Genomic DNA, 24,398 nt, shown 5'->3' on the forward strand with positions numbered 1-24,398 from the left:
ATGTGCTCCTTGCTGCAAAGACCAGTTATAGGTAAGGGCAGTGGCCATGTGTTTGTACTGTAGAAATAAATAGATACTTGCTTAAATTTAAATTTGTATTTATTTTTTTTATTTTTGTTACTAGCATGATCACATATACAATGTTCATATTAAGGACATTTTAACTGCTGGCTAATATACTGGCATTATTAGTATTCATTTATTTTTATGATTATTACTGAAAATAACATAGACTTATTGAGGAGGGGCTGGGGTTAAAAAATAATTGTAAATATGCAAGATACTTCACTGTCTAAAATATTCTTTTATAATTAGGTATGGCGTAGACCAGTGGCCATCTTAGACATTGTCAGGCCTAAAACATTTCTTAACCCAAATACAAAAATGTACTACAGCTTCTAAGATAGCACATTAGTAATTTATTTTTATTTTTTTATATCTGAAGCTGCTCCCTTCTGATCCCTAAAATCTGTTTTAAAAATTATATACGTGGACTCATACATGGATACATGAAAAAAAAGTTCTACATAAACATGGATCAGATTTCAGTTTACAGTTTCAGAGTGACAGCAGTTTCCTGCTAACATGCATGGTGACATCTGCCAAGAGGAAACCTCTGGTGTTCTGCATATTTGGGTATATACATATATACATACACATACAGTTGTGCTCAAAAGTTTGCATACCCCTGGCAGAAATTGGCAGAAGGGGCAAAAAACCACTCCAAGTAATAACAAGAGTCATTTTATAGAGGGAAAGAAAGCTAGAATAATTTAGCATATTACAAATAGAAGCAGGAACTACCAACTAGCATCAAATGTCAACACATCAGAATTACTCTCACTTTACACTCTACAAAGTATTTAAATGTAGGCAATTTGAATCCAAGAAAACACATTGCAATAACATTATGTCATGGTAAAACAACATTAAGCAGCTAAAATACTTGCTTCAAGGCAGAATATTAATGGTGAGGTTGGTCTCTTATAAGTAGGTAACATTCTAAATAACTGAATCTTTCTATTTAACTTTGTTAAATCTGAGTAATAAAATGCTTCTGTTTTCAATGGTTTTGGTATTAGTGTTATAAAAGAATACTATTGGAGAGTACATTTTTATTAGTTTCGTTTTTCAGACTTTACACACTCGAATCAACCTGACTCTAAAAACGAAAACAAAAAATAATTTTATGAAATAGCTTTTAATGCAACAATTCTGCTAGCCATAAGAATACATGCTATTCAGCCTCTGTTGGTTGTTACTCTAATGGTGGCTAAAACAAGTTTAAATATGTTAGTCACCCATGCAAGCACAGTTAAATGCATTAAGCCTTTGGCCGTTAATTTATTTCACTGCCATAATTTTAAATCATTCTAGCTATTACAATGAACGAACACGCTGTGCCTAGAGTTTAGAAATGTTAAGCGCACCAAGCGGTTTTTCTGCCCAAAAGATATCTCCTATCCTGAACACGCAAGTGATTTTTTTTCCCAGCCTCTAAACCCTCCTCTTCTAATATGCCTATAAACGTCTTTGTGTGCATGGCCACATAAGCTAAAAGAGAGAGGTGTTTAGAGGCCAAATGGCTGTAAAAGCGGCAGTTTTTAAGTCCAGTATGCATGAGCCCTTATCCATAGCTGTTGCTGAACATGCTTTTAACCAAACTAGTCTGTACTTTGTGTTTGCAACTGGCCATTTAGCTAGGGCAATCTGCCATTGCCTGTTCTCAGAAATTGTACTGGGAAGTATAATGATAACACTCAGTGAATAAGTAAGTAATGTAGAATTCATGGGTATTATTCCCTGCAGAAAGAAGTGACTCAGAGAAATATCATTTGTCAATGATATAGAAATCTATCCTTGGAACAGCAAACTCACCCTCTCTCCTAGATGTGAAGATTGGAAAAATTCCACTGTTCCTGATATAGATCTCCCGTTGTTATCAATATAAAGCCGACTTTTCTTTTTCAAATTATCAATACGAAGCTGGCTTTTCTTTTTTAAATGGCTCACACATTATCACACTGACATTATCAATACCTAGTAACAGACAGCTTGTATGAATTACATAGACAGAAAGTTGTTATGGCTGTCCAAACCGTAAATATACTTTATATGTTTGGACTGAGAGTTCTGATTGTTCCATTATTTTCTAATCCTTTGGCTGGCGAATTTCAAAATAATAAAACCTTTTACAATAGTAATGAAGAGCAGATGATGGAAGGATAAATTTAATAAAGTGTAACCTTTTTGTAAATGAGTTCCTTCAAAACTGTTTACCTCAAGTCTGAAAAGTCAGAAAGATGACATTCCTTAACAAAGTGTGGCAAAGGAATATAACCTATGCCATGCTTCTAAACTGACAAAACAGGGCAGATACTGTCCCAATTAACAAAGGGCCTTTGATAAATAGGCCCAATCTCCCCAGTTTTCAATCCGGTGTCTGCCTCAGACATGGCATAGAGAGCAGAAGCTGTTTGTTTTGGTTCCCTCTGCTCAACACTCCACGCGGTTGAGAGGAGGTAGGCTGTTAACCCTAGGTTGGCAAGGTCAACCGTTATATACAGGCTCTGCCCATGAAGTGTCATCAATTCATGGGGAGGGAGAGATATGTAGGCTGTTTGCTAAGTTATCTTCAGACAGTTCACATCTATACTCCACGTCCAATCTGCTGCAGTTTTTTTTTTTTTTTTTTTAAACTGGCATGATCCCTTTGTTTTCCTTTGTTAATTAGGACTGGAAGAGTTCATCTGAGATATATATATATATATATATAAAAATATATATATATACAAAGATATATACAAAGGTGTTTTATTTTTCTTTGGATAGAGTGGGGATGAGTTGAACCCTATGTTAGGATTTTATTGCTGCTTATGTCTTTTTTTGGGGAGATTTTCCCCTTACTTAACCACTTAAGGACTGGAAGGATTTACCTCCTTAATGACCAGGCCATTTTTTGCGATACAGCATTGTGTCACTTTAACTTACAATTGCGCAGTCGTACGACGCTGTACCCAAACAAAATTGATGTCTTTTTTTCTCCCCACAAATTTCTTTGATTATCTCTGCAGTTTTTTGCACTATAAACAAAAAAAGACTGACAATTTGAAAAAAAAAAAAAAAAACATTTTTTACTTTATGCTATAATAATAATCCCCTCAAAATATCTAAAAAAAAAAAAAATTCTTCATATGACATCCGCAGATGAGATTTCCCATCCTGGACAGGCATCATATGACGTCCTCAGCTTTTGGGTGCTCCTGTGGGCCCAGCTGTCCAATCACAGCCGGTCACGTGTACTGCCCACATACACGGTGCTCATGCATGCCCCTAGGGCGTGCACAGAGCGGCGATCAGGGACGAGGCTTGTCACCCTGACGCAGCCCAACCCCAATAGCAGTAAAGACCTAATTTCATTAGCTCTTTACCACGTGATCAGCTGTGTCCAATCCCAGCCAGTCACAGAATGTCAAAAAAATGCAGTAACAAGGTTTTATTGGGTTCTCCTTCTCACACACCGATCATGTGTGAGAAGGAGATTGCAGTAACATCTCATCACTGCTTACAGTGTACACCAACAACACTTGCCCCCCCTAATAAAGAGTACCTGTCACCACCCATCAAAGTACCTGTTACTAGCCACCCAAGTACCCAAGTACCTGTCACAGTTCATCTGAGTACCCGCGTACCTGAGTAACTGTCACAGTCCATCTGAGTACCTGGGTACCTGTCACAGTTCATCTGAGTACCCGAGTACCTGTCATAGTTCATCTGAGTACCCGAGTTCCCACGTACCTGTCACAGCCCATCTGTGTGCCTGAGCACCCGAGTGCCTGCCATAGTTCATCTGAGTACCTGAGTACCTATCACAGTTCACTTGAGTACCCGCATATCTGTCACAGTCCATCTGAGCACCTGAGCACCTGTCACAGTTTATCTGAGTACACGAGTACCTGAGCACCTGTCACAGCCCATTTGAGTATCTGTCACAGTTCATCTGCATACCTGATTACCTGTCACAGTCCATCTGAGTACCTGTCACAGCCCATCTGAGTACCTGAGTACCTGTTACAGCCCACCTGAGTACCTGTCACTGCCCATCTGAGTACCTGTCACCAGGCCATCAGAGTACCGAGTACCAGTCACCAGCCCATCAGAGTAACCGAGTACCTGTCTCCAGCCCATCTGAGTACCCGAGTACCTATCTGCAGCCCATGCCTCATAGAATATACATTGGGGTGTTTGCTTTCCAAAATGGGGTCATTTTGTGAGTAATTCCACTGTCCTGGTGCTCAAGGACCATCAAAATTGTGATAGGTAGGAATGAAATGAGATGTGTAAGTTATGCTCCTAGAACGCCTGAAGGTACTACTTCAATGTTGGGCCCTGTATGTGGACAGGCTGTGTAAAAGTCTTGCACATGTGGTATCACCATACTCAGGAGGAGTAGCAGAATGTGTTTTGGAGTGTAATTTTTGCTATATACATGCTTTGAGTTAGAAATATCTTATAAACTGACCACTTTGTGTAAAAAAATATGTTTTCATTCTCTTTCCACGTAAGACTTGTGAAAAAAAAATTAACCATTCAAAAGACTCATTATGCCTCATAGAATAGAAGTTGGGGTGTTTGCTTTCCAAAATGGGGTCATTTTGTGGGTAATTCTACTGTCCTGGTGCTCCAGGGCCTTCACAAATGTATTAGGTTTTTAGGAAATTAGAGGTGTAATTTATGTTCATAGAACCCCTGATGGTGCTCCCTGCATGTTGGACCTCTCTGTGTGGCCAGACTGTGTAAAAGTCACACAAATGTGGTATTGCCATACTCGGGAGGAGTAGCAGAATGTATTTTGGGGTGTAATTGGAAGTATGCACATGCTGTGTGTGAGAAATAACGTGTTATTTTGACAATTTTGTGAAAAAAAAACAATCTTAATTTTCCCAAGAATTGTGGGAAAAAATGACAACTTCAAAAAACTCACCATGCCTCTTAATAAATACCTTTGACTGTCTATTTTTCAAAAATGGGTCATTTTGTACTTGTACTTGTATTTGTACTTTCCTGACATTTTAGGGCATTGAGAAATGAGATAGGCCATCAGTGCACCAGGTGTGATCAATTTTCAATGGTTTGCCCCATAGCTTGTACACTCTATAACTTTCACAGAGACTAAACAATATCCACTAATTTGTGTTATTTTTATCAAAGAGATGTAGCAGTATACATTTTGCCCCAAATGTATGAATAAAAATGACTTATTTGGAAAATGTTATCATAAAAACTAAAAAAAGTGTGTTTTTTCGCTCATTTTCCACTTATGTCGCAAAAAAAAAAAAAAAAACAGTGATGATTAAATACCACCAAAAGAAAGATCTATTTGTATGAAAAAAATTATACAAATTTTGTTTGGGTACAGTGTTGCATGACTGAGTAATTGGCATTCAAAGTGTGAGAGCGCTGAAAGCTAAAAATTGGTCTGGGCAAGAAAGGTGTATAAATGCCCTGTATTGAAGTGGTTAAGGAAGCCAGGTGATAGCCAGACCATTGCTCCTCAGTTTTATAGACAGTTTACTGACTGAATGGTGCCAGCTTATTGGAGAAAGTCCAACATGGGACCAATATTTAAAAAAGGACCAAGTCATATCACTGGGAACTACAAGCCAGTTAGCCTAACATCTATAGTCTGCAAATTATTGGAAGGGATGATAAGGGACTATATACAAGATTTTAGTAATGAAAACTGTATCATTAGCAGTAATCAGCATGGATTCATGAAGAATCATTCTTGCCAGACCAATCTATTAACCTTCTGGATTTTGCAAAGGCATTTGATACAGTTCCCCACAGGTGTTTACTGTACAAGCTCTACAAGGTCTGTCAGCATGGACCATAGGGTCCCTGGACTGAAAACTGGCTATAGGGGTGAGTCCGAAGGATGGTGATAAATGGGGAGTACTCAGAATGGTCTGCTGTGGAAAGTGAGGTCCCCCAGGGATTTGTCCTAGGACCAATCCTGTTTACAGGTTCCTGCGCCACCGCCGCCGACCCCCACCTTCTATGTGCTGGTCCTGGTCTCCCTTCCCAGCCTCCAGCAGCCTCCGTGGCTCCGCCGCGCCATGTCCCAGTCTCTCTCTCCCTCCCAAATTCCATCATCCTCTGCCCAAATTCCATCATCCTCTGTGATCAGTGAACGGCGGAGTTCGGGAGAAATCACAGCTCAGGATGGAGGGTGGGAGGAGGAGCTGACCAAATTAACTTTTTATGTTAAACCACTGGTGATTGGTTGCTAGGAGACAGGGTGGTCCTAAGCATCCATTCACCAGCTTGCTAATATGACAAGTCGCTCTGCCAGCTCCCGCCATCTGTCCGGAACTGTGCTGCCTTCTGGTCTCCGCTGTGGAAACAGGTAGAACAGTGTGCTATGGGAGGGGAAGGGAGGGAAAGAGGGGCAGAGGTTACTGCTATAGGGGAAAGGGAGGAGACAGAAGACACTGTTATGGGCAGCGTCAACACCATAGCAGTATCGTCTACCACCCTTCACATCACCACCACCTCCCTGATCCCTGCATTCTGAGCACAACACACCCCTAAACCCTGCATTCTGAGCACAACGCACTCCTGATCCCCTGCATTCAACACACTCCTTAACCCTGCATTCTCAGTGTATAGCACTCCTGATTACTGCATTCTGACCACAATGTACTCCCGAACCCTGCATTCTGACCACAACACACACCTGAACTCTACATTCTGAGTGCAGCCCACTCCTGATCCCTGCATTCTGTGCATATCCCCCCTGATGTAGAGGATGGGATAAACAGCTCAATCTCAGTATTTTCAGATGATACAAAATTAAGCAGGGCAATAACTTCTACGCAGGGAGTGGAAACCTTGCAAATCAACCTAAACAAAATATTAGGGTGGGCAACTGCATTGCAAATTAGGTTTAACGTTTAAAAATGTAAGGTGATGCATTTGGGTGTTAAAAATAAACGAACGCAAGTTACTGGCTGAGGGGAAAGCCTCTGGGGGAAACCAGGATGGAAAAGGACTTGGGGGCCCTAGTAGATGACAGGCTCAACAATGGCATGCAGAAACAAAACAGAATATTGGCATGTATTAAAAAGGGGATTCATTCCAGAGATAAAATTATAATTCTCACACTCTACAAGACTTTGATCAGGCCGCATCTTGAGTATGCCTTCCACTTCTGGGCACCAGTCCTCAGGAAGGATGTACTGGAACTGGAGAGAATCCGGGGAAAGGCAACAAGGCTAATTAAGAATGGAGGACCTCAGCTATGGGGAAAGACTACAAACATTGAACGTATTCTCTCTGGAGAGGAGATGCTTGAGAGGGTATATGATATCAATGTACAAATATCGTGACCCTAGCATAGTGAAAAAACTTTTCCCTGAAAGGGAATTTAAAGACATGTGGTCTGAGCTGGAAAATAAGTGGTTTAAACTTAACCACTTTCAGACCGTACCATTTTGCAGGCCAATGACCAGACCACTTTTTGCGATTCGGCACTGCGTCGACTTAACTGACAATTTAGCGGTCGTACGATGTGGCTCCCAAACAACATTGACGTCTTTTTTTTCCCACAAATAGAGCTTTCTTTTGGTGGTATTTGATCACCCCTGCGGTTTTTATTTTTTGCGCTATAAACAAAAATAGAGCGACAATTTTGAAAAAAACGCATACTTTTTTACTTTTTGTTATAATAAATATCCCCCAAAAATATATAAAAAAAAACTTTTTTTCCCCTCAGTTTAGGCCGATACGTATTCTTCTACATATTTTTGGTAAAAAAAATCTCAATAAGCAATTATTGATTGGTTTGCACTAAAGTTATAGCGTTTACAATATAGGGGATAGTTTATGGCATTTTTATTAATAATTTTTTTTTTACTAGTAATGGCTGCGATCAGAGATTTTTATTGTGAGGGGCACATCGGACATTTTTGACACATTTTTGGGACCATTGTTATTTATACAGCAATCAATGCTATACAAATGCATGTAAATAACACTGGCAGTGAAGGGGTTAACCAGGGAGTGGCAGTGTAGGCGTTAAGTGTTCCTAGGAGCGTGTTAATAACTGTGGGGGGCTTGGCTTTGTGTTAGTGAACATTGATCTCTGCTCCAATCACATGGAGCAGAGATCAGCATCACTTGTTGCTAGGCAGAACGGACTCTGTTTACAACGGCATCTCCCCGTTCAGCCGCCCCGTGAGACGATCGCGGGTATCCCCACGGATATCCCCACGGTATCTTCTGTTTACTTTTTTTGGGGTAAGGAATTTGTTTTATTTTTGTTGTAAAACAGTAGCCTAGAGTGTGAGATTCAGCAAGATGTACAAACAATTCAAAAAAAGGTTCATGAATAATGTGCTTTTTAAATTTGTTGCTGTCTTTTGGAAACTTTAGACAGTGCGAAACCTTACTGAAACTTGCTAAAACATTTTTTAGGCATAAGTACAGTTTTAAATAAAGTTCACTTATCATTCATTCTTAGATCTCCCGTGCTTATCTAAGCCATCCTCCCCTCTCCTAGATGTATATTAACCTGCCTCCTATGGCTGCAGCCCATCACAATATTTATATTCAGCTGGCAAATTTTCCTTTTCACTTACCAAGTCTACAAAACTGATCCTATAGTTCTATTTTACCCTGATACAGGACTGTTAAAAAACTGTAATAAGGTCTCCCTGCTAGACTACAAAACACTTCCCCTTATGACAAGGAGAAGGGAAGTAGATCAGTAGGAGACAATGATCTATAGGCAGCATTGTAAGCCATAACAGGAAGTAAGGAGCTTATAACAGGAAGTAAGGAGCTTGCTGGATTTCTATCAATTTAGGCCAATATGCATTCTGCTACATGTCTCTGGTAAAAAAAATCCCAATAAGCGTATATTGATTGGTTACGGGAACATATATCATCTACAAACTATGGTATATATTTATAATTTTTTTTTTTAATATACTAGTAATAGCAGTGATCAGAAACTTATAGCAAAGCTTTGATATTGTGGTAGACAAACAGACACTAACTGACACTTTTGACACTTTGTGGGAACCAGTGACAGTAATACAGTGATCAGGGCTAAATGTATGCACTGTCACTGTACTAATGAGACTGGCTGGAAAGGGGTTAAACATCTAGGGGGATCGAAGGGTTAACTCTTTGCCTAGCCAGTGTTTTTCTGTACTTTATGTGCTGCTTTTACTAGAGGAAGAGATGGACTTTATTCCCTGCTTTGCAGGGACACAAAATCAATCCCTTCCCCCCTGTCAGAATGGAGATCTTCCTTGTTTACATACATGTTCAAATTTTTTTTAACTGCCGGTCGGGGGGTGTAGGCAGACATCCAATGACCAGTACCTGCAGATTGGCTTCAGCTGTGATTAATCACAGCAGAAGCAGCCCGCCAGTGGCACGTGCGTTCCCCCTAGGCAGAAGTGCAGAATCATGAATATATATATATACGTGAACCTGCACAGGGGGGAAGTGGTTGAAAAAAAACTAAGCAGGTATATGTTGCATATTTAGTGAAAGTCCCCTTGTACTTTTATTGCAGAATATGTGTTAGGCAGAATGAAGAGCATCTGGCGTGCCCTTTTACTAATGTAGAACATATTTACTGCCAATAGCAATTAGAAATGGAACCCTGCACGTAGTTATGAGTCTTTAATTCAACAGTGTAAAGCCATATTGTTTCTGACTAGAATGTCATTTGTTTAATAAATGATTCTGACAACATCCCTTGAAAGATGGATTGTATATCTAAGCACCAAGTAACTCTAACCAGTTTAAGTAATTAAGCCAACGTGGGAGTAAGTCATGCTTTGGGGACAGCTGAATAGAATATTTGGTAAATGGAGCCTATTGCCTCCTTGGGTTGGCAGACTAAGAACATTACGACATACAAGCACTGGCCATAGCTCTCCAAAGAGCTTATTGAATCTCCTTGGATCCTTGATATTTAGTTATGCTACATTTGTCCAGATCACTCCAAAAACAATGAGTTTGTGCAACAAACATTTATTTTGGCCCGTTTAGATAGATTTTACTTCCAAGTTTGTATTGTCTGCAGTTATTTGCCAGGGTTTGCTTTAAAAAAAGGAATTGGGGGACTCAAATCTACAAACAAAAATGCAGTATTGTAGAAAACCAACTCCACCTCTGCTGTTTTAAATGTCAAGTGATAAAGTGTTCCAGTTCTGTGTTACTTTGACATTATAGTAGAAATAAACAAATTCTAAAGTCAGTGTGATATTTGATCAAAAAATACCCGTCAAAAGTGACCAGATGAAGTGTCCTAAAACCAAGCATGCAATTATTAGTCATCAGCTCACTTTACCGAGTGCTGCAATTTACTTACAGCATTTTCTGTTTTTGTTGTTTGATATTGTGATGAAAATATTCAGCTTCGTAAAATCGAGCCTAATTGTTCCTTTATGTGTGCGTAGACACTTGAAATACAGATCAGTAGGGGTGTAGGAAGTCACGTGCAATGTGTGTCTATGCAGATATTTAGTGGACAGCTGGAGACAACTGCATGATCAAAACATTTGTTCTTAGACAAAATAAGAAAATAATTTATTATATCGTGGCATACACATTATTATATTACACTTTAAAGTGGTTGTAAACCCTTACAGACCACTTTTACCTACAGGAAAGCCTAGATTAAGGTGCAAGAAATACGCAGTTTAGGAGTTATTTGCAAAAGACAGAGAAAGCTGTCTACATCGCATGCGCCGTAGACAGCGGTACTCAGGTACACTGAGCGCGCCGCTGCTAACGGCGATCATGCCGTTAGTAGCAGCTCGCGTGCTGGAGTGGCGTCATCGTGGCTCCGGACAATCACAGTGCTGGGGCCACGATACCCGGAAGGAAGATGGATGCTTCGTGGAAGAGGGGACAGCGGTGACAACCTTTGCAGGGAAACAAAGAGGAAGGAAGACCCATCAGGGTTTACTTCCTGTTTAAAGCCGAGGTGTCCAATCTTTTGACCTTCCAGGGCCACATTGTCTTGGGCTGTATTTTCTCAGGCACGGCAACCCATTCAATTGAATGGGATGCTGTGCCTGTATTTTATGCAGGAAAAAGTTCCTGCACCATTTTTGAGCACTGGAAATTGCGCGCCTGCAGGTGCGGTGGTTCCAGCACCTGCAAACGTGCTGTGTTTTTAGATGCATGGGGGTACCATTAGGAATGACTGGCACATCTGTAATGAGCACGTAGAGAACAATTGTTTTCTTTATGCTCTAGAGGTTACAGCACACATCATGGCTCACTGATTATTTGCTAGAGGTTTCAGCACATGATTTCCGCTTGTTGATTGGTTGCTTGAGGTTAATGTACATCAATACTGCTCACTGATGGTTGCTATCGGTTACTGGAACCCTTACCACTCCCTAATTGGTTGCTAGATGTTACTGTGCATTATTAATTTATTAATGCTCACTGATTGGTTCCTAGAGGTTACTGCATATCTTTACTGCTCAATGATTGGTTGCAAGAGGTTAGTGCACATCATTACTGCTCACTGATTGGATGCTAAAGGTTACAGCACATCATCTCCTCACTGCCTGCACACCATGGACTGGGGAGGTGAGGGGACCCATCAATAGACAGAAAACTCCTAGGAATCTGCCAGATCTCCTGGGATCAGTGCCAATGCTGGGGGGGGGGGGTATCAGTAGCAATGCTGGGGAGTTGATAGGATCAGTGGCAGTGGTGGGGGATGGGATTATTTAGAAGGCAGTACATTGTGGCAAATTCTGAATCATGTAGAGCAAAGCTGGAAATCTTTGGCTAGTATATAGTGGAGTATTCTACACTGATCACAAATGTACTGGGAAATTTACAATGACCACCAATGTGAGGGGGGATTTTCACTGACCACCAATGTGAGGGGGAATTTGCACTGACCACCATGTAACAGGGATTTTACGTCACCCAACACACTGACATCAATGTAATAGGAGCATTTATACCAACCACCAGTGTAAGGGGGAATATACACTGACCTCCATGTAAGGGAGAATTTACAGTGATAACAATTGTCAAGGAGATTTGTACTGACCACCAATGTAAGGTGACACTTCTACACCGACCACCAATGTTAGGTGGGGATTGCACTGACCAACAATGTAATGAAGAATTTACACTGACAACCAATGTGAGGGGGGCTTTTACATCAACAACCAATAAAGGGGGATTTCTACACTGGTCACCAATGTAAGGGGGGTTTACATTCCCAATTTGAAGGGGGCTTCTACATATATCACCAGGGAGGATTCAAAACTGACCACAAATGCAAGTTTAGATTTTTTTACTGATTACCAATATAAAGAGGAGTTTCTACACTGGCCACTAATGTAATGGGGATTTACACTGACCACTAATATAATAAGGATTGACACTGACCACTGATGTAAAGGTGATTTACACTGACCATTAATGTAAGGGGGATTTACACTGACCACTAATGTAAGGGGGGCTTCACACTGACCACCATTGTAAGGGGGGGCCTTCACACTGGCCCCTAGTGTGAATGAAAGGTTTGTACACCAAGCCCCAAGGTAATGAGCAGATACACAGACAGCATTGCCATCAATATTTAATGACACCCTCATGCATCTGCTGAGATGTGTGTATTCACATGCACCAAAATTCAGGGTGCAGTGGCACCATGTTATTTTGAAAAAGGGTTCCACCTCCAATTTGCTTACCTTTGCAGAACAGGCTGATGTTAGGCTTAATGACCATGATTGCAGGCAGGACCTTTAATGATGCCTCTTTTACCTCCCCAGTGGGCAGCATTCAGCAGAAGTGATGGTGGATATGATCTCGGGGGGCATGATATACATATGAATACTGCCTCTATTTACATCCGCTCCATGGCTATTTACATATTAAAGCCGCTGCTATTTACATATCAACGCAAGTTATTTATATGTAAACACAGGGTCTGCAGGTGAGTCATCTGTATATGGCAGAGGGTCAGAGGCAGAGCTGGGCAGCATTAGTAACAGAAATTCACACTGAGATATCGGGACACAGCACGGGACCAAAACTTCAAGGGACAAGGGAATTTATACTGGAATAGTTGGCAAGTATGAGGCAGCTGCTTTGGGTCCCACAGCAATGTTGGGGCCCAGGGCAAATGCCCCATTTTGCCCTGCCTTAAAGATGGCCCTGCACATGATACAGAAGTTTCATGTGATCTGGTTACAGTGCATTTCAGAATGAATGGGCTCAAATCACACCTCACAGAACCTCATGTGAATCGCACAGGAACGTGCAGTTCCTAGTGTGAACTGACCCTCTGAGGAGAAACAGGTAGGGCTCTGCAACAAAGTAGATTATCCAGAGGGGGTTGTTTTTTACTTATCAAAAGTGGCATTGCACATAAGCACAATGTTTGGGGCCTTCTGTATCAATGTTTTAAGAACTGAAATGACTTCTCCTAGCATAGAACTTGCCCTGAAGGTCTGAAGCACATGGGGAAATAGCTGTTAGTAATAAAACATTGACAAGCTTATCTTTTCTAGTACCAAGCTAAAAGGTCCAAATATTAAATTACTCAAAAGATCAGTAATCGAGGCCCCAAATTTCAGAGACTAAACTAGGAAGTTTTGGTTGGTACATAACAAATATGAACTGCATGCTGTTCATGTGTAATACGTGACAGATGTGTTATTGCTACTTTCAGAATCATCGTAGTAAAATTGTCACTTGGGGTCCTGCCAAAGTATGGGAATAGATGGTCTGAAAAATATCTACTTCATTTTCAACTAAATAGGGCTGAATTTACAACCTTCATATATTTTTTTTAAAGTTCACAAAAACTGTTTCTATAAAAAATGCATTTGTTAGCTACTTTTGTCTGATGTTGGTAACATGCTAAATTACAAACTACATAGATGTACAGGTGGGAAAAATTAGCTGGGCAAACGTGTCAATCCTTCAAACAGGAGCAACAAATCTTGACCATAATTTTGCTAACACGTTTATTTCATAGGATTGGCAGTGCCATCTAGTGGCAATAATGTGGTATTTTTTAAATGAGGAATTTCAAGAAAAATGCTAGATGGCGCTCACGATTCTAGGCATAAATCTTATTAACCACTAGAGCAGGGATATGCAATTAGCGGACCTCCAGCTGTTGCAGAACTACAAGTCCCATGAGGCATAGCGAGACTCTGACAACCAAAACCATGACACCCAGAGGCAGAGGCATGATGGGACTTGTAGTTTTGCAACAGCTGGAGGTCCGCTAATTGCATATCCCCGCACTAGAGCTATGGAAGATTTACCCCATTCGTGATCAGGCCGTTTTTGGTTATTCAGCGTTGTGCTACTTTAAGTGGTAATTATGTGGTCATGCTGTACCCAAACAAAATGTATATAATTTTTTGTTTTTTGGTGGTATTTGACCACCAATGGGTTGTTGTTTTTTTGCTCTATAAATGAAAACAGACCAAAAGTTTTAAAAAAAAAAAATTTATTTTTTACTTTTTGCTACAAAGCATATCCAATAAAAAATAAAAAAAAGTCTTCATAAATTTTGGCCAAAATGTATTCTGCTATATGTCTTTGAGAAAAAAATCCCAATAAGTGTTTATTGATTGGTTTGTGTGAAAATTATAGCGGCTACAAACTATGGTGTATATATATACTGATTTTTTTTTATACTACTAATGGAGGTGATCAGCGACTTATATTGATCGGACTGCAATAGTGCGGCAAGCAATTTGACAATAACTGACTCTGGGGGGAACTGACTAACTGCCGCTGGCATCACCAGTGACACTAATGCTGCGTACACACAATCGGACTATCCGGCGCACTTAGCCCGCCGGACCTTCCGAACAAGTGGACCTGCCCACACATGACCGGACTTTCCGGCGGACTAGGTGCGGCGGACGGGACTATCGCAGGAGGTCAATGTCGATGCCTTGCGTCCCCCGCCCTGTGCCCCCCCACACCAAAGAACCTTGTCCCCATGTTGATGAGGACAAGGGCCTCTTCCTAACAACCCTGGCCGTTGGTTGTCAGGGTCTTCGGGCGGGGGCTTATCAGAATCCGGGAGCCCCCTTTAATAAGGGGCCCCCAGATACCGGCCCCCCCACCCTATGTGAATGAGTATGGGGTACCATGTACCCCTACCCATTCACCTGGTGAAAAAAATGTAAAGAAAAAAACACAACACGTGTTTTTAAAATAATTTATTGCACAGCTCCAGGGGTCTTCTTCCATCTTGGGGGGTCTTCTCGCCGGACTCCTCCACTATCTTCTGCTAGCTCTTTTACTAGCGGAGGAGCCCGGCTTTCTTCTTCGTCGCCGCTGCCGCCCAGGGGTCTTCTTCCGACTTCGGGGGTCTTGTCCCCCTCTTGGGATCTTCTTGCTGGGCCCTCCGCTTTCTTCTTCCAGCTCTTTTTCTAGTGGTGGCCCGGTCTTCTGTCGTCGCCGCCACCTCTTCTTCCAACTTCGGGGGTCTTGTCCCCCTCTTTTGTGAAGTGTGCTGCTTTTACTTCTACATCTCTCGGTTTCTCATCCCACGGAGCACTGTGTTGTTCACTAGGGATGAGCCCGATGTTCAAGTCGAATGTAAGTTTGACTCGAACATCAGGTGTTTGCCTGTTCACCGAAACAGCAAACAATATGCAGTGTTCGTGGCAAATTCGAAAGTTGCCGGAACACCGTTAAAGTCTATGGGACACTAACATGAAAAATCAAAAGTTCTAATTTTAAAGGCTTATATGTTTGGGGACCTGGGTCCTGCCCAAGGGGACATGTACCAATGCAATTTTTTATTTTTTTTTAAACTGACATTTTTTCAAGAGCAGTGATTTTTTTTTTAATGCTTAAAGTGAAACAATCAAAATGAAATATTCCTTTAAACATTGTGCCTGGGGGTGTCTATAGTATGCCTTTAAAGTGGCACATTTTTCCTGTGTTTAGAACAGTACCACAGCAGTGACGTAAATGGATAATCCCCTCCCCCTCTGACACCACGGGGAAGCCCTGCCCTCAGTTATATAAGAGCTGTCACAGCGAAGACGCATCAGTCGGAAGGAACCTCCCATGGAGGCAGATCGGTTGTGACTTTATTTTTTTATTTTTCAGTCCGTCGTTATTTTTTTATTTTTTAATAGGACTTGTCCCAAGCTGTCTCTTGTCTTTTTTTAAATTGTTGACACTTTTTTTTGTGAAATGGTAGGTGTACTTGTACCCCATTACCAATTCACACAGGGGAAACGGGGCCGGGAACTGGGGGTCCCCTTGCTAAAGGGGGCTTCCAGATTCCGATAAGCCCCCACCTGCAGACCCCCACAACCACCAGGGAAGGGTTGTGGGGATGAGGCCCTTGTCCCCATCAACATGGGGACAAGGTGCTTTGGGGGGCTACCCTAAAGAACCCTGCCCATGTTCAGGGCATGTGGCCTGGTACGGTTCAGGGGTGGCACCCCTCTTTTCCTGCGGCCTGCCATGTTGCATTCTCCTATAAGGGTCTGTATGGATTTTGGGGGGAACACCTACGCCATTTTTTTATTTAGCGCAGGGTTCCCCTTAATTTACATATCAGACCTGAATCAGACTCAAATCTATATTGCCGAGACCCAACAATTTATTACAGCTGCAATCAGTATTAAATGACAATTTTTCCTTTAGAAATGTTATTTTGCTGTGGTACTGTTCTAGACACGTGAAAAATGTGCCACTTTACAGGCACACTATAGACACCCCTAGGGCAAGATATTTAAAGGAATATTTCATTTTTATTGTTTCACTTTTAGCATTAAAAAAAATCACTGCTCTCGAAAAAACTTTTTGCATTGCTACATGTTCCCTGGGGCAGGACCCGGGTCCCCAAACACTTTTTATGACAATAACTTGTATATAAGCCTTTAAAATTAGTACTTTTGATTATTCGTGTTCGTGTCCCATAGACTTTAACAGTGTACGTGTGTTCTGCTGAATTTTTTGCCTGTTTGCATGTTCTGTTGCAAACCGAACAGGAGGGTGTTCGGCTCATCCCTATTGATCACCAACACAGAGCTCTGGGCTGTGATTGAAGATAGCCAATCAGTAGGATCCAGCCATGAATCATTGACTTGCTGATAGGCTCCAGCTGTGCACAATCACAGCGGGTGCCAGGCAGGGGGCATACATGAGCATGCCCTAAACCCAAAAGTAGACAGCAACGTACGGGTACATCACTTTGCCTACATTGCAAGTGGGTGGCAAGTGGTTAAGAAAATGATGGCGAAGATTTGTTGTGCCTATTAAATAATGGACACACAGTAAACATTTATACATAGACTCTTTAGTGTTTTACCTAGCCCAGCTGGTCACGTGACCGCCCGTCGCTCTCTTCCTCCGATGTACTACACAGGGAGGGGCAGAGATCTCCCTCTGACGTTTGATGGACAGTCACGTGACCTCCCTCTGTAGTGTATATATCGGAGGAAGAGAGCAACGGGCATTCACATGACCGCTGATCGGTGAGGAGAAGTTAGGTATTTAGAAGAAGAATTTTAAAAAATGACAGACACTATATACTACATGTTATCCTAGCAGAGGGGCTGGCAGTGATGACAGAGGCATGTAAACTGACCACAGTGTCAGGGCTAAGCAGCCATGATAAACCATGGTCAGTTTACAGGGGGGAGGGCAGAACCAGGCAGGATCACCAGGTATTTTATGATGGGGGGGGGGGGGGAATTACACAGAACAAGTACTTTACAAGTGCTTTAAAGGAACAGGATCCTTTTCTTTTTTTTAAGGTAACAAACACTTTAACTTATTTTATTTGCTGTGTATTAGACTGTAACCATACCATTGAAAGTGTTTTGTTATATCTGTTCGATAAACGCAAAAAATACCTGTTGGTACTGTCATAAATCCTGTGAGCTGAAAACGTTCTGCCTGCGCTGAAAGTTGTCATTTACATTGTTCTCATTTATCTGTGGACTAAAGAACATCTCACACTAGATGATAATAAAACCAAAATTGTCTCGAAAAAAAAAAAACAATGCAGCCACCACATGTAAAATATTTGTTCTTGGGATTGGATTTGCGTTACTGGTGAACCAAGTGGATTTGCAGGCTTTAGCATTGATTTTACTTTTATAATGTAGCTTTTTTATTTGGTTAAAATTAAGTATTTTCTAGGTTGAAAATTGTCTATATTTATAATAATTTCAGAGTAATATTTAAAATAAGAATGTATGTACATACCGTTCCAGGAACAAACCGAAAGCTGATCAGCAGAAGGATCTGGGCAACCAGAATGGCAAAGGAGAGGTTGGCATGAATATGATACCGCTGATTTCGGATTGTGCTTACTGAGCTGGATTGAGAAAATACATAAAATAATACTTAATTTTAAGTACATATGCAAATGTGTAATAAATATTCAATATGTTTTAACAATATTTCTTTTATATTAATATTGAGATATACTGTATAACCTAATAAAAGCTTTAGGGTCCAGCACAATAAAGTGCATAAAGCAATAATTAGAGCATAGTGAATGGGGTGGGGTGCTCTATGCAGATCTGAGAGCAGTAGATAGAGGAGTTTTGGGTGAGGAGGTAAGAGCTGTTATTTGGGAGGGCAGAGGATGGATACAGTGGTGATAGTTGTATATGAATGAGGGGGGGGGGGGTACAAGGGGAGTTGAAGAAATAAGAGCTTTGGATAAAGGAGGGGTGCAGAAGTTGGATGACAATGTTTGGGGCATGGCTTAAAGAAGGGGGAAATTGTGTTTGGGGCTCTGTGTAGAGGTATAGATAAGAGGGGAGTTGGGTGCAGAGGTGAGAGCTGTAGATGGGAGAGGGGTGCAGACATGAGAACTGTAGATGGAGGGGGGTGCAAAGGTAAGAACTGTGCTGTGGATGGAGAGGGGGTGCAGAGGTGAGAGCTGTGGATTGGGGTAAGCTGTGGCCAGGGGGGTGTAGAAGTGAGATGTGGCAGCATAGATGGAGACAAGCTGTAGAGGAGAGTGCAAAAGTGAGTTGTGAAAGGGGAAACTGATGTGAGCTGAGGACAGGGGGAAACAGAGGTAAGTGGTGAAAAAGGGGTGCAGGGGTGAGGAGTAGATGCTTACTTTTACTTTTGAGGCATTACTTGAGATGTAATGTATGGCATGGCATATGGGGTGTAGCTGTCAGAATTTTGTACCATACCTTGTACATTACATAGTCATGACTGCCATACTCTGTGTGCTGTGTTATATGTTACATACCCCCAGGCACACCAGCTAGTCTGACATCTACCAGACGTATAAGATGGACAGCCCAGGCCTATCTACTATCTTCTTTCGCCATTATCTGGTTTCATAGTGGGAAGGTCGGGCAAAGAATCCCAACAGAGTGTGCTTTCGAGTTAGATCCCTGACAGCTGTAAAAATCCATTGAATAATTTGTTCCACAATATGCACCCAGGGGCAAATCCTGCTTCTTGGAGGGTTTATCTTTTACTCTTGAATGTCAAAATCTCTGTTTGTAAGGCAGCCAGAGGTTTATAAACAGTTCGACTGCCTCATGTCTAACCTTTAAATTGAATGACCCCCATTCTACACTAAATATAACATGCAGTTTAATGTGCCTTCTAATAGCACCTTCCTGCCATGGCTACTAACAATCCAGAAAAATAGCCAGTCTCTTCTTTACATGGCAGCACTTTGCAGGTGCCTCTGCCTGGAGTGATGAGCCTCAGGGAAGCCATATCACTGTGATTTACTCTTATCAATTGGTTAACGCAATGTCTTCACTCTCCATGAATATCTGTGATCTCTTAAATGCAGCCAACTGTCCTCCCATTTTATGTTAACATTTAAACTGCCTCCAGTGACAATCTAATGAAACTTTTCCACCCTGGCAGCCTAATGCCACAGTGCAGATGGTATTCATAAACAATTCATCCAAACATCCAAAAGTCCGGTGGGTCAAAACCTTCTGCTAAACGTGTTAAATGTCCATGGATTAATCTAAAATGCTGTTTTTTCTTGCCTCAACGGTTTCCATTTTTCAGCCGGCACAATGTACTGATTCACTGAGATCACTCTGCACAGGGAATATTAAATCGCAGCCCTTCCTTCAGCTGTCTCCCAAGAACAATTCTCCTTCTGTCTCCTGCTAGTGAGTAAAAATCACTGTATATAAATTGGAGCTTTAATGGTGATATGCGGTTGGTAATAAAGTTTTTTAAAGCATTGTCTACTTTGTATGATGTTATTCTAAGGATTCTAAAGCTGTAACAGCCGTGGTAAGAAACAGAGGTTTTTGGGCAGCTTGAATTTCACAGTATTATTTTTAAAGGTACACTCCAACACACACAATTCATGTAATTCAAAGCCTACCTGCTAAAGCAATTGACATCTTGGCCTTATTTTCTATGGATGCTACCATTCTTATTTTGTAAATGACTTTAAATTTGAAAAATGCCATCACCACACACTGTTCTTAGGAACGAAGATAGCACATTGGCCATGCTTTGGGCGAAACATGTAGGACTTGGTTACCTGTACTACTGGCCTTTACAAGATCTAGGCCTGTCTTTCCCTCTGTGTCCACAAACTTAAATGTATTTGTACTGTACCCATCTATATTATTGTATGTTGACATTTTGATATTTTTGTTCATCCTTTTTGTAAATTGTATATGTAATAAAGTATAGTGATATTTTTTATATATTATTTGTAATTTGGTATCTTTTGGCAACGCTTTAATCCCCTCCATTTATCCCTAGCTACAAACTCTTGTTCAATTAATTGAGATGAGGTGCCATATAATGTGAGGATTTTCCAGCCACACCCCCATTTTTCTAATATCTGGTTCAATGGTCAGCTGTTTTTTTTTTTGGTGAGCCATAGCACAACAACATTGTATAAATGGTAGAATTAGAAATTGTGAATTATCCTGATAACTTCCTAGAGTTTCTCATTACATGTACAAAAGCAAATAAAATAAAGTCTGATCTATAGAACCCCTAAGCCAGCCATATGACCTGTTCAGAAGGGACCAACCAAATTTTGACCCATGTACACACTGCTTGTAGACCAGTTGATCTATCAATCGGCTTGTCTACAACCAGCCTGTCCAGTTTTTCCTGAACGATTAATGATGTGGTCTGTAGCCAGCAACACTAATCATTTTGTTCTACCAGCAGGAAAACGTTCCCATGCTCCCCTCCGACAGTACACGGAGCTGTGGGAGGTATTCCTTCATCAACACCACAGTGAAAGGAAAGAAAATTGCACAATCTATAGGCTGCTTTAGGGTGCCCATGAGATGACAATTACATCATGCAGCCATCATGCAGTCATTTTCAGCCACATTGAGCACTGGCTGTTTTCTAGGGGTATAAATAAATAACATTTTTATTCATTATACAATTGATATTAATTGGAATGTTATTTGAGATGTTGGTAAAATTAACTGGAACATTTCTGTTTGTGTGTAATCTTCTTAGCATGTCGCTAACAGACCAGTCACATGAGCCCCGCAATCCAGAAAATAGACATTTTTCATGGATCGTACATATCTAAATGTTAATTTTTATACATATGTGCCTATAAAGTCAGTTTTTTCTGATATTTCTATTGCATACATATTAGGACATGGCACAGTAAAATTATTGGGTGCCCATCAAGCCACCTAGTGGACACCTAACTTCTAATGCCGCGTACACACGACCGGACTTAGGTCCGACAGACTTTCGACAGAGTTCTGACAGAGTTCTGACGGACTTTCCGAATGAACAGACTTGGCCACACACAATCACACCAAAGTCCGACGGATTCGAACGTGATGACGTACGTACTGGACTAGAATAAGGAAGTTCATAGCCAGTAGCCAATAGCTGCCCTCGCATTGGTTTTTGTCCGTTGGACTAGCACACACACAAGCGGATTTCTCAGTAGGAACTGGGTCCGGCGAAGTGCTGTCGGAAAAATTTGAAACATGTTCCATTTCTAAAGTCTGTCAGACTTTTGCAAATCAAAAGTTCGCTGCAGCCCACACACGATCGAATCATTCCGTCTGACTTTTGATGTTGAAAAGTCTGGTCGTGTGTACGCGGCATAAGTCTCAACCACTTGTCTATATACATGTATTTTTAACAAAAATTTGAAATTCCAAAAAGAAAACTACAGTCACTTCAAAATAGTCCTCAGTCCTCAGTTATCCCAAAGGTATATTAACCACCTTCAGACCGGACCATTTTGCTGGTAAATGACCAGAGGTCTTTTTACAATTTGGCACTGCGCTGCTTTAACTGGTAATTGCGCGGTCATGCAATGTTGTACCCAAACAAAATTTGCGTCCTTTTCTTCCCACAAATAGAGCTTTCTTTTGATGGTATTTGATTGCCTCTGCGATTTTTATTTTTTGCGATATAAACGTAAAAATACCGCAAATTTTGAAAAAAAAATATATTTTCTACTTTTTGTTATTAGAAAAATCCAATAAACGAAATTTTAGTCATACATTTAGGCCAAAATGTATTCAGCCACATGTCTTTGGTAAAAAAAAAGTCAATAATTGTATATTTATTGGTTTGCGCAAAAGTTGTCACATCTACAAACTAAGGTACGTTTTCTGGAATTTACGCAGCTTTTAGTTTACGACTGCCTATCTCATTTCTTGAGGTGCTAAAATGGCAGGGCAGTACAAAACCCCCCCAAATGACCCCATTTTGGAAAGTAGACACCCTAAGGAAATTGATAAGTGGCATGTTGAGCCCATTGAATATTTTATTTTTTTGCCTTAAGCGATTGAATAATGACAAAAAAAATTTTTTTTTTTTTTTTACACAAAGTTGTCACTAAATGATATATTGCTCACACATGCTATGGGCATATGTGAAATGACACCCCAAAATAAATTCTGCTGCTTCTCCTGAGTACGGGGATACCACATATGTGGAACTTTTTGGGAGCCTAGCCGCGTACGGGGCCCCGAAAGCCAAGAACCGCCTTCAGGTTTTCTAAGGGCGTAAATATTTGACTTCACTCCTCACTACCTATTACAGTTTTGAAGGCCATAAAATGCCAAGATGGCACAAAACCCCCACAAATGACCCCATTTTAGAAAGTAGACACCCCAAGCTATTTGCTGAGAGGCATTTTGAGTCCATGGAATATTTTATATTTTGCCACAAGTTGCGGGAAAATTACAAACTTAAATTTTTTTTTATTTTTTTTTCACAAAGTTGTCACTAAATGATATATTGCTCACACATGCTATGGGCATATGTGAAATGACACCCCAAAATAAATTCTGCTGCTTCTCCTGAGTACGGGGATACCACATATGTGGGACTTTTTGGGAGCCTAGCCGCGTACGGGGCCCCGAAAGCCAAGAACCGCCTTCAGGTTTTCTAAGGGCGTAAATATTTGACTTCACTCCTCACTACCTATTACAGTTTTGAAGGCCATAAAATGCCAAGATGGCACAAAACCCCCACAAATGACCCCATTTTAGAAAGTAGACACCCCAAGCTATTTGCTGAGAGGCATGTTGAGTCCATGGAATATTTTATATTTTGCCACAAGTTGCGGGAAAATTACAAACTTTTTTTTTTTTTTTTCACAAAGTTGTCACTAAATGATATATTGCTCACGCATGCCATGGGCATATGTGAAATGACACCCCAAAATAAATTCTGCTGCTTCTCCTGAGTACGGGGATACCACATATGTGGGACTTTTTGGGAGCCTAGCCGCGTACGGGGCCCCGAAAACCAAGCACCGCCTTCAGGCTTTCTAAGGGCGTTACAGTTTTGAAGGCCATAAAATGCCAAGATGGCACAAACCCCCCCCCCCAAATGACCCCATTTTGGAAAGTAGACACCCCTAAATTTAGGGGTACACTAGTGAGACTAGGTAATAAATGGCGGGTGCCCTGAAACTATAAAAAAAATAACTAACCAACCAGCGTCACCTGTAACAGTTATATGGTGATCACTGGTGAAAGGGTTAACTAGGGGGCAATCAGGGGGCTTTATGCGGTAGTATATGGGGGTCCCTGGCGCTATAAAAAGCTGCGGCGAACCTAAATACCTACCTGCCTAACTAGCGTCACCTGTGACACTAATACAGTGATCAGAAAAACGATCGCTTATTAGGCTGGGTTCACACTGGAGCGATGCGGGAACGCCACAAATCCGCGGCGGGTTCCCGCATCACATGCCTCCCGGCGGCAGTTCACACTGCCCTATGCGAACTGCTGGGAGTGTCAGTGAAATGTTAATGACACCCCCAGATCAGTTTGCATATCGCAGTGCGATCTGCAAACTCGGATCGCATGGTGTGAACACCCATGCGATCCGATTCTGCTGCGGACCAAAAAAAGGGTCCCGTGCGA

The 24,398-nt window shown here is 41.3% G+C and overlaps 1 protein-coding gene across 2 annotated transcripts in view; it reads right to left on the bottom strand.

Moving 5' to 3' along the window:
- The window catches only part of ADGRD1 (adhesion G protein-coupled receptor D1), an 843,751-nt gene that overhangs the window by 269,879 nt on the left and 549,474 nt on the right, over positions 1 to 24,398 (bottom strand). For both annotated transcript variants that reach the window (XM_077461779.1, XM_077461778.1), the window contains one exon: positions 18,268 to 18,379. In XM_077461779.1, the coding sequence (XP_077317905.1) occupies positions 18,268 to 18,379 (112 nt within the window). The remainder of the gene's footprint in view (positions 1 to 18,267; positions 18,380 to 24,398) is intronic.

Source organism: Lithobates pipiens, unplaced genomic scaffold, assembly GCF_037356315.1.
Source record: "Lithobates pipiens isolate NorthernLeopardFrog02 unplaced genomic scaffold, aLitPip1_a1.2 Scaffold_3, whole genome shotgun sequence".
In the NCBI taxonomy this organism is placed as follows: Eukaryota; Metazoa; Chordata; class Amphibia; order Anura; family Ranidae; genus Lithobates; species Lithobates pipiens.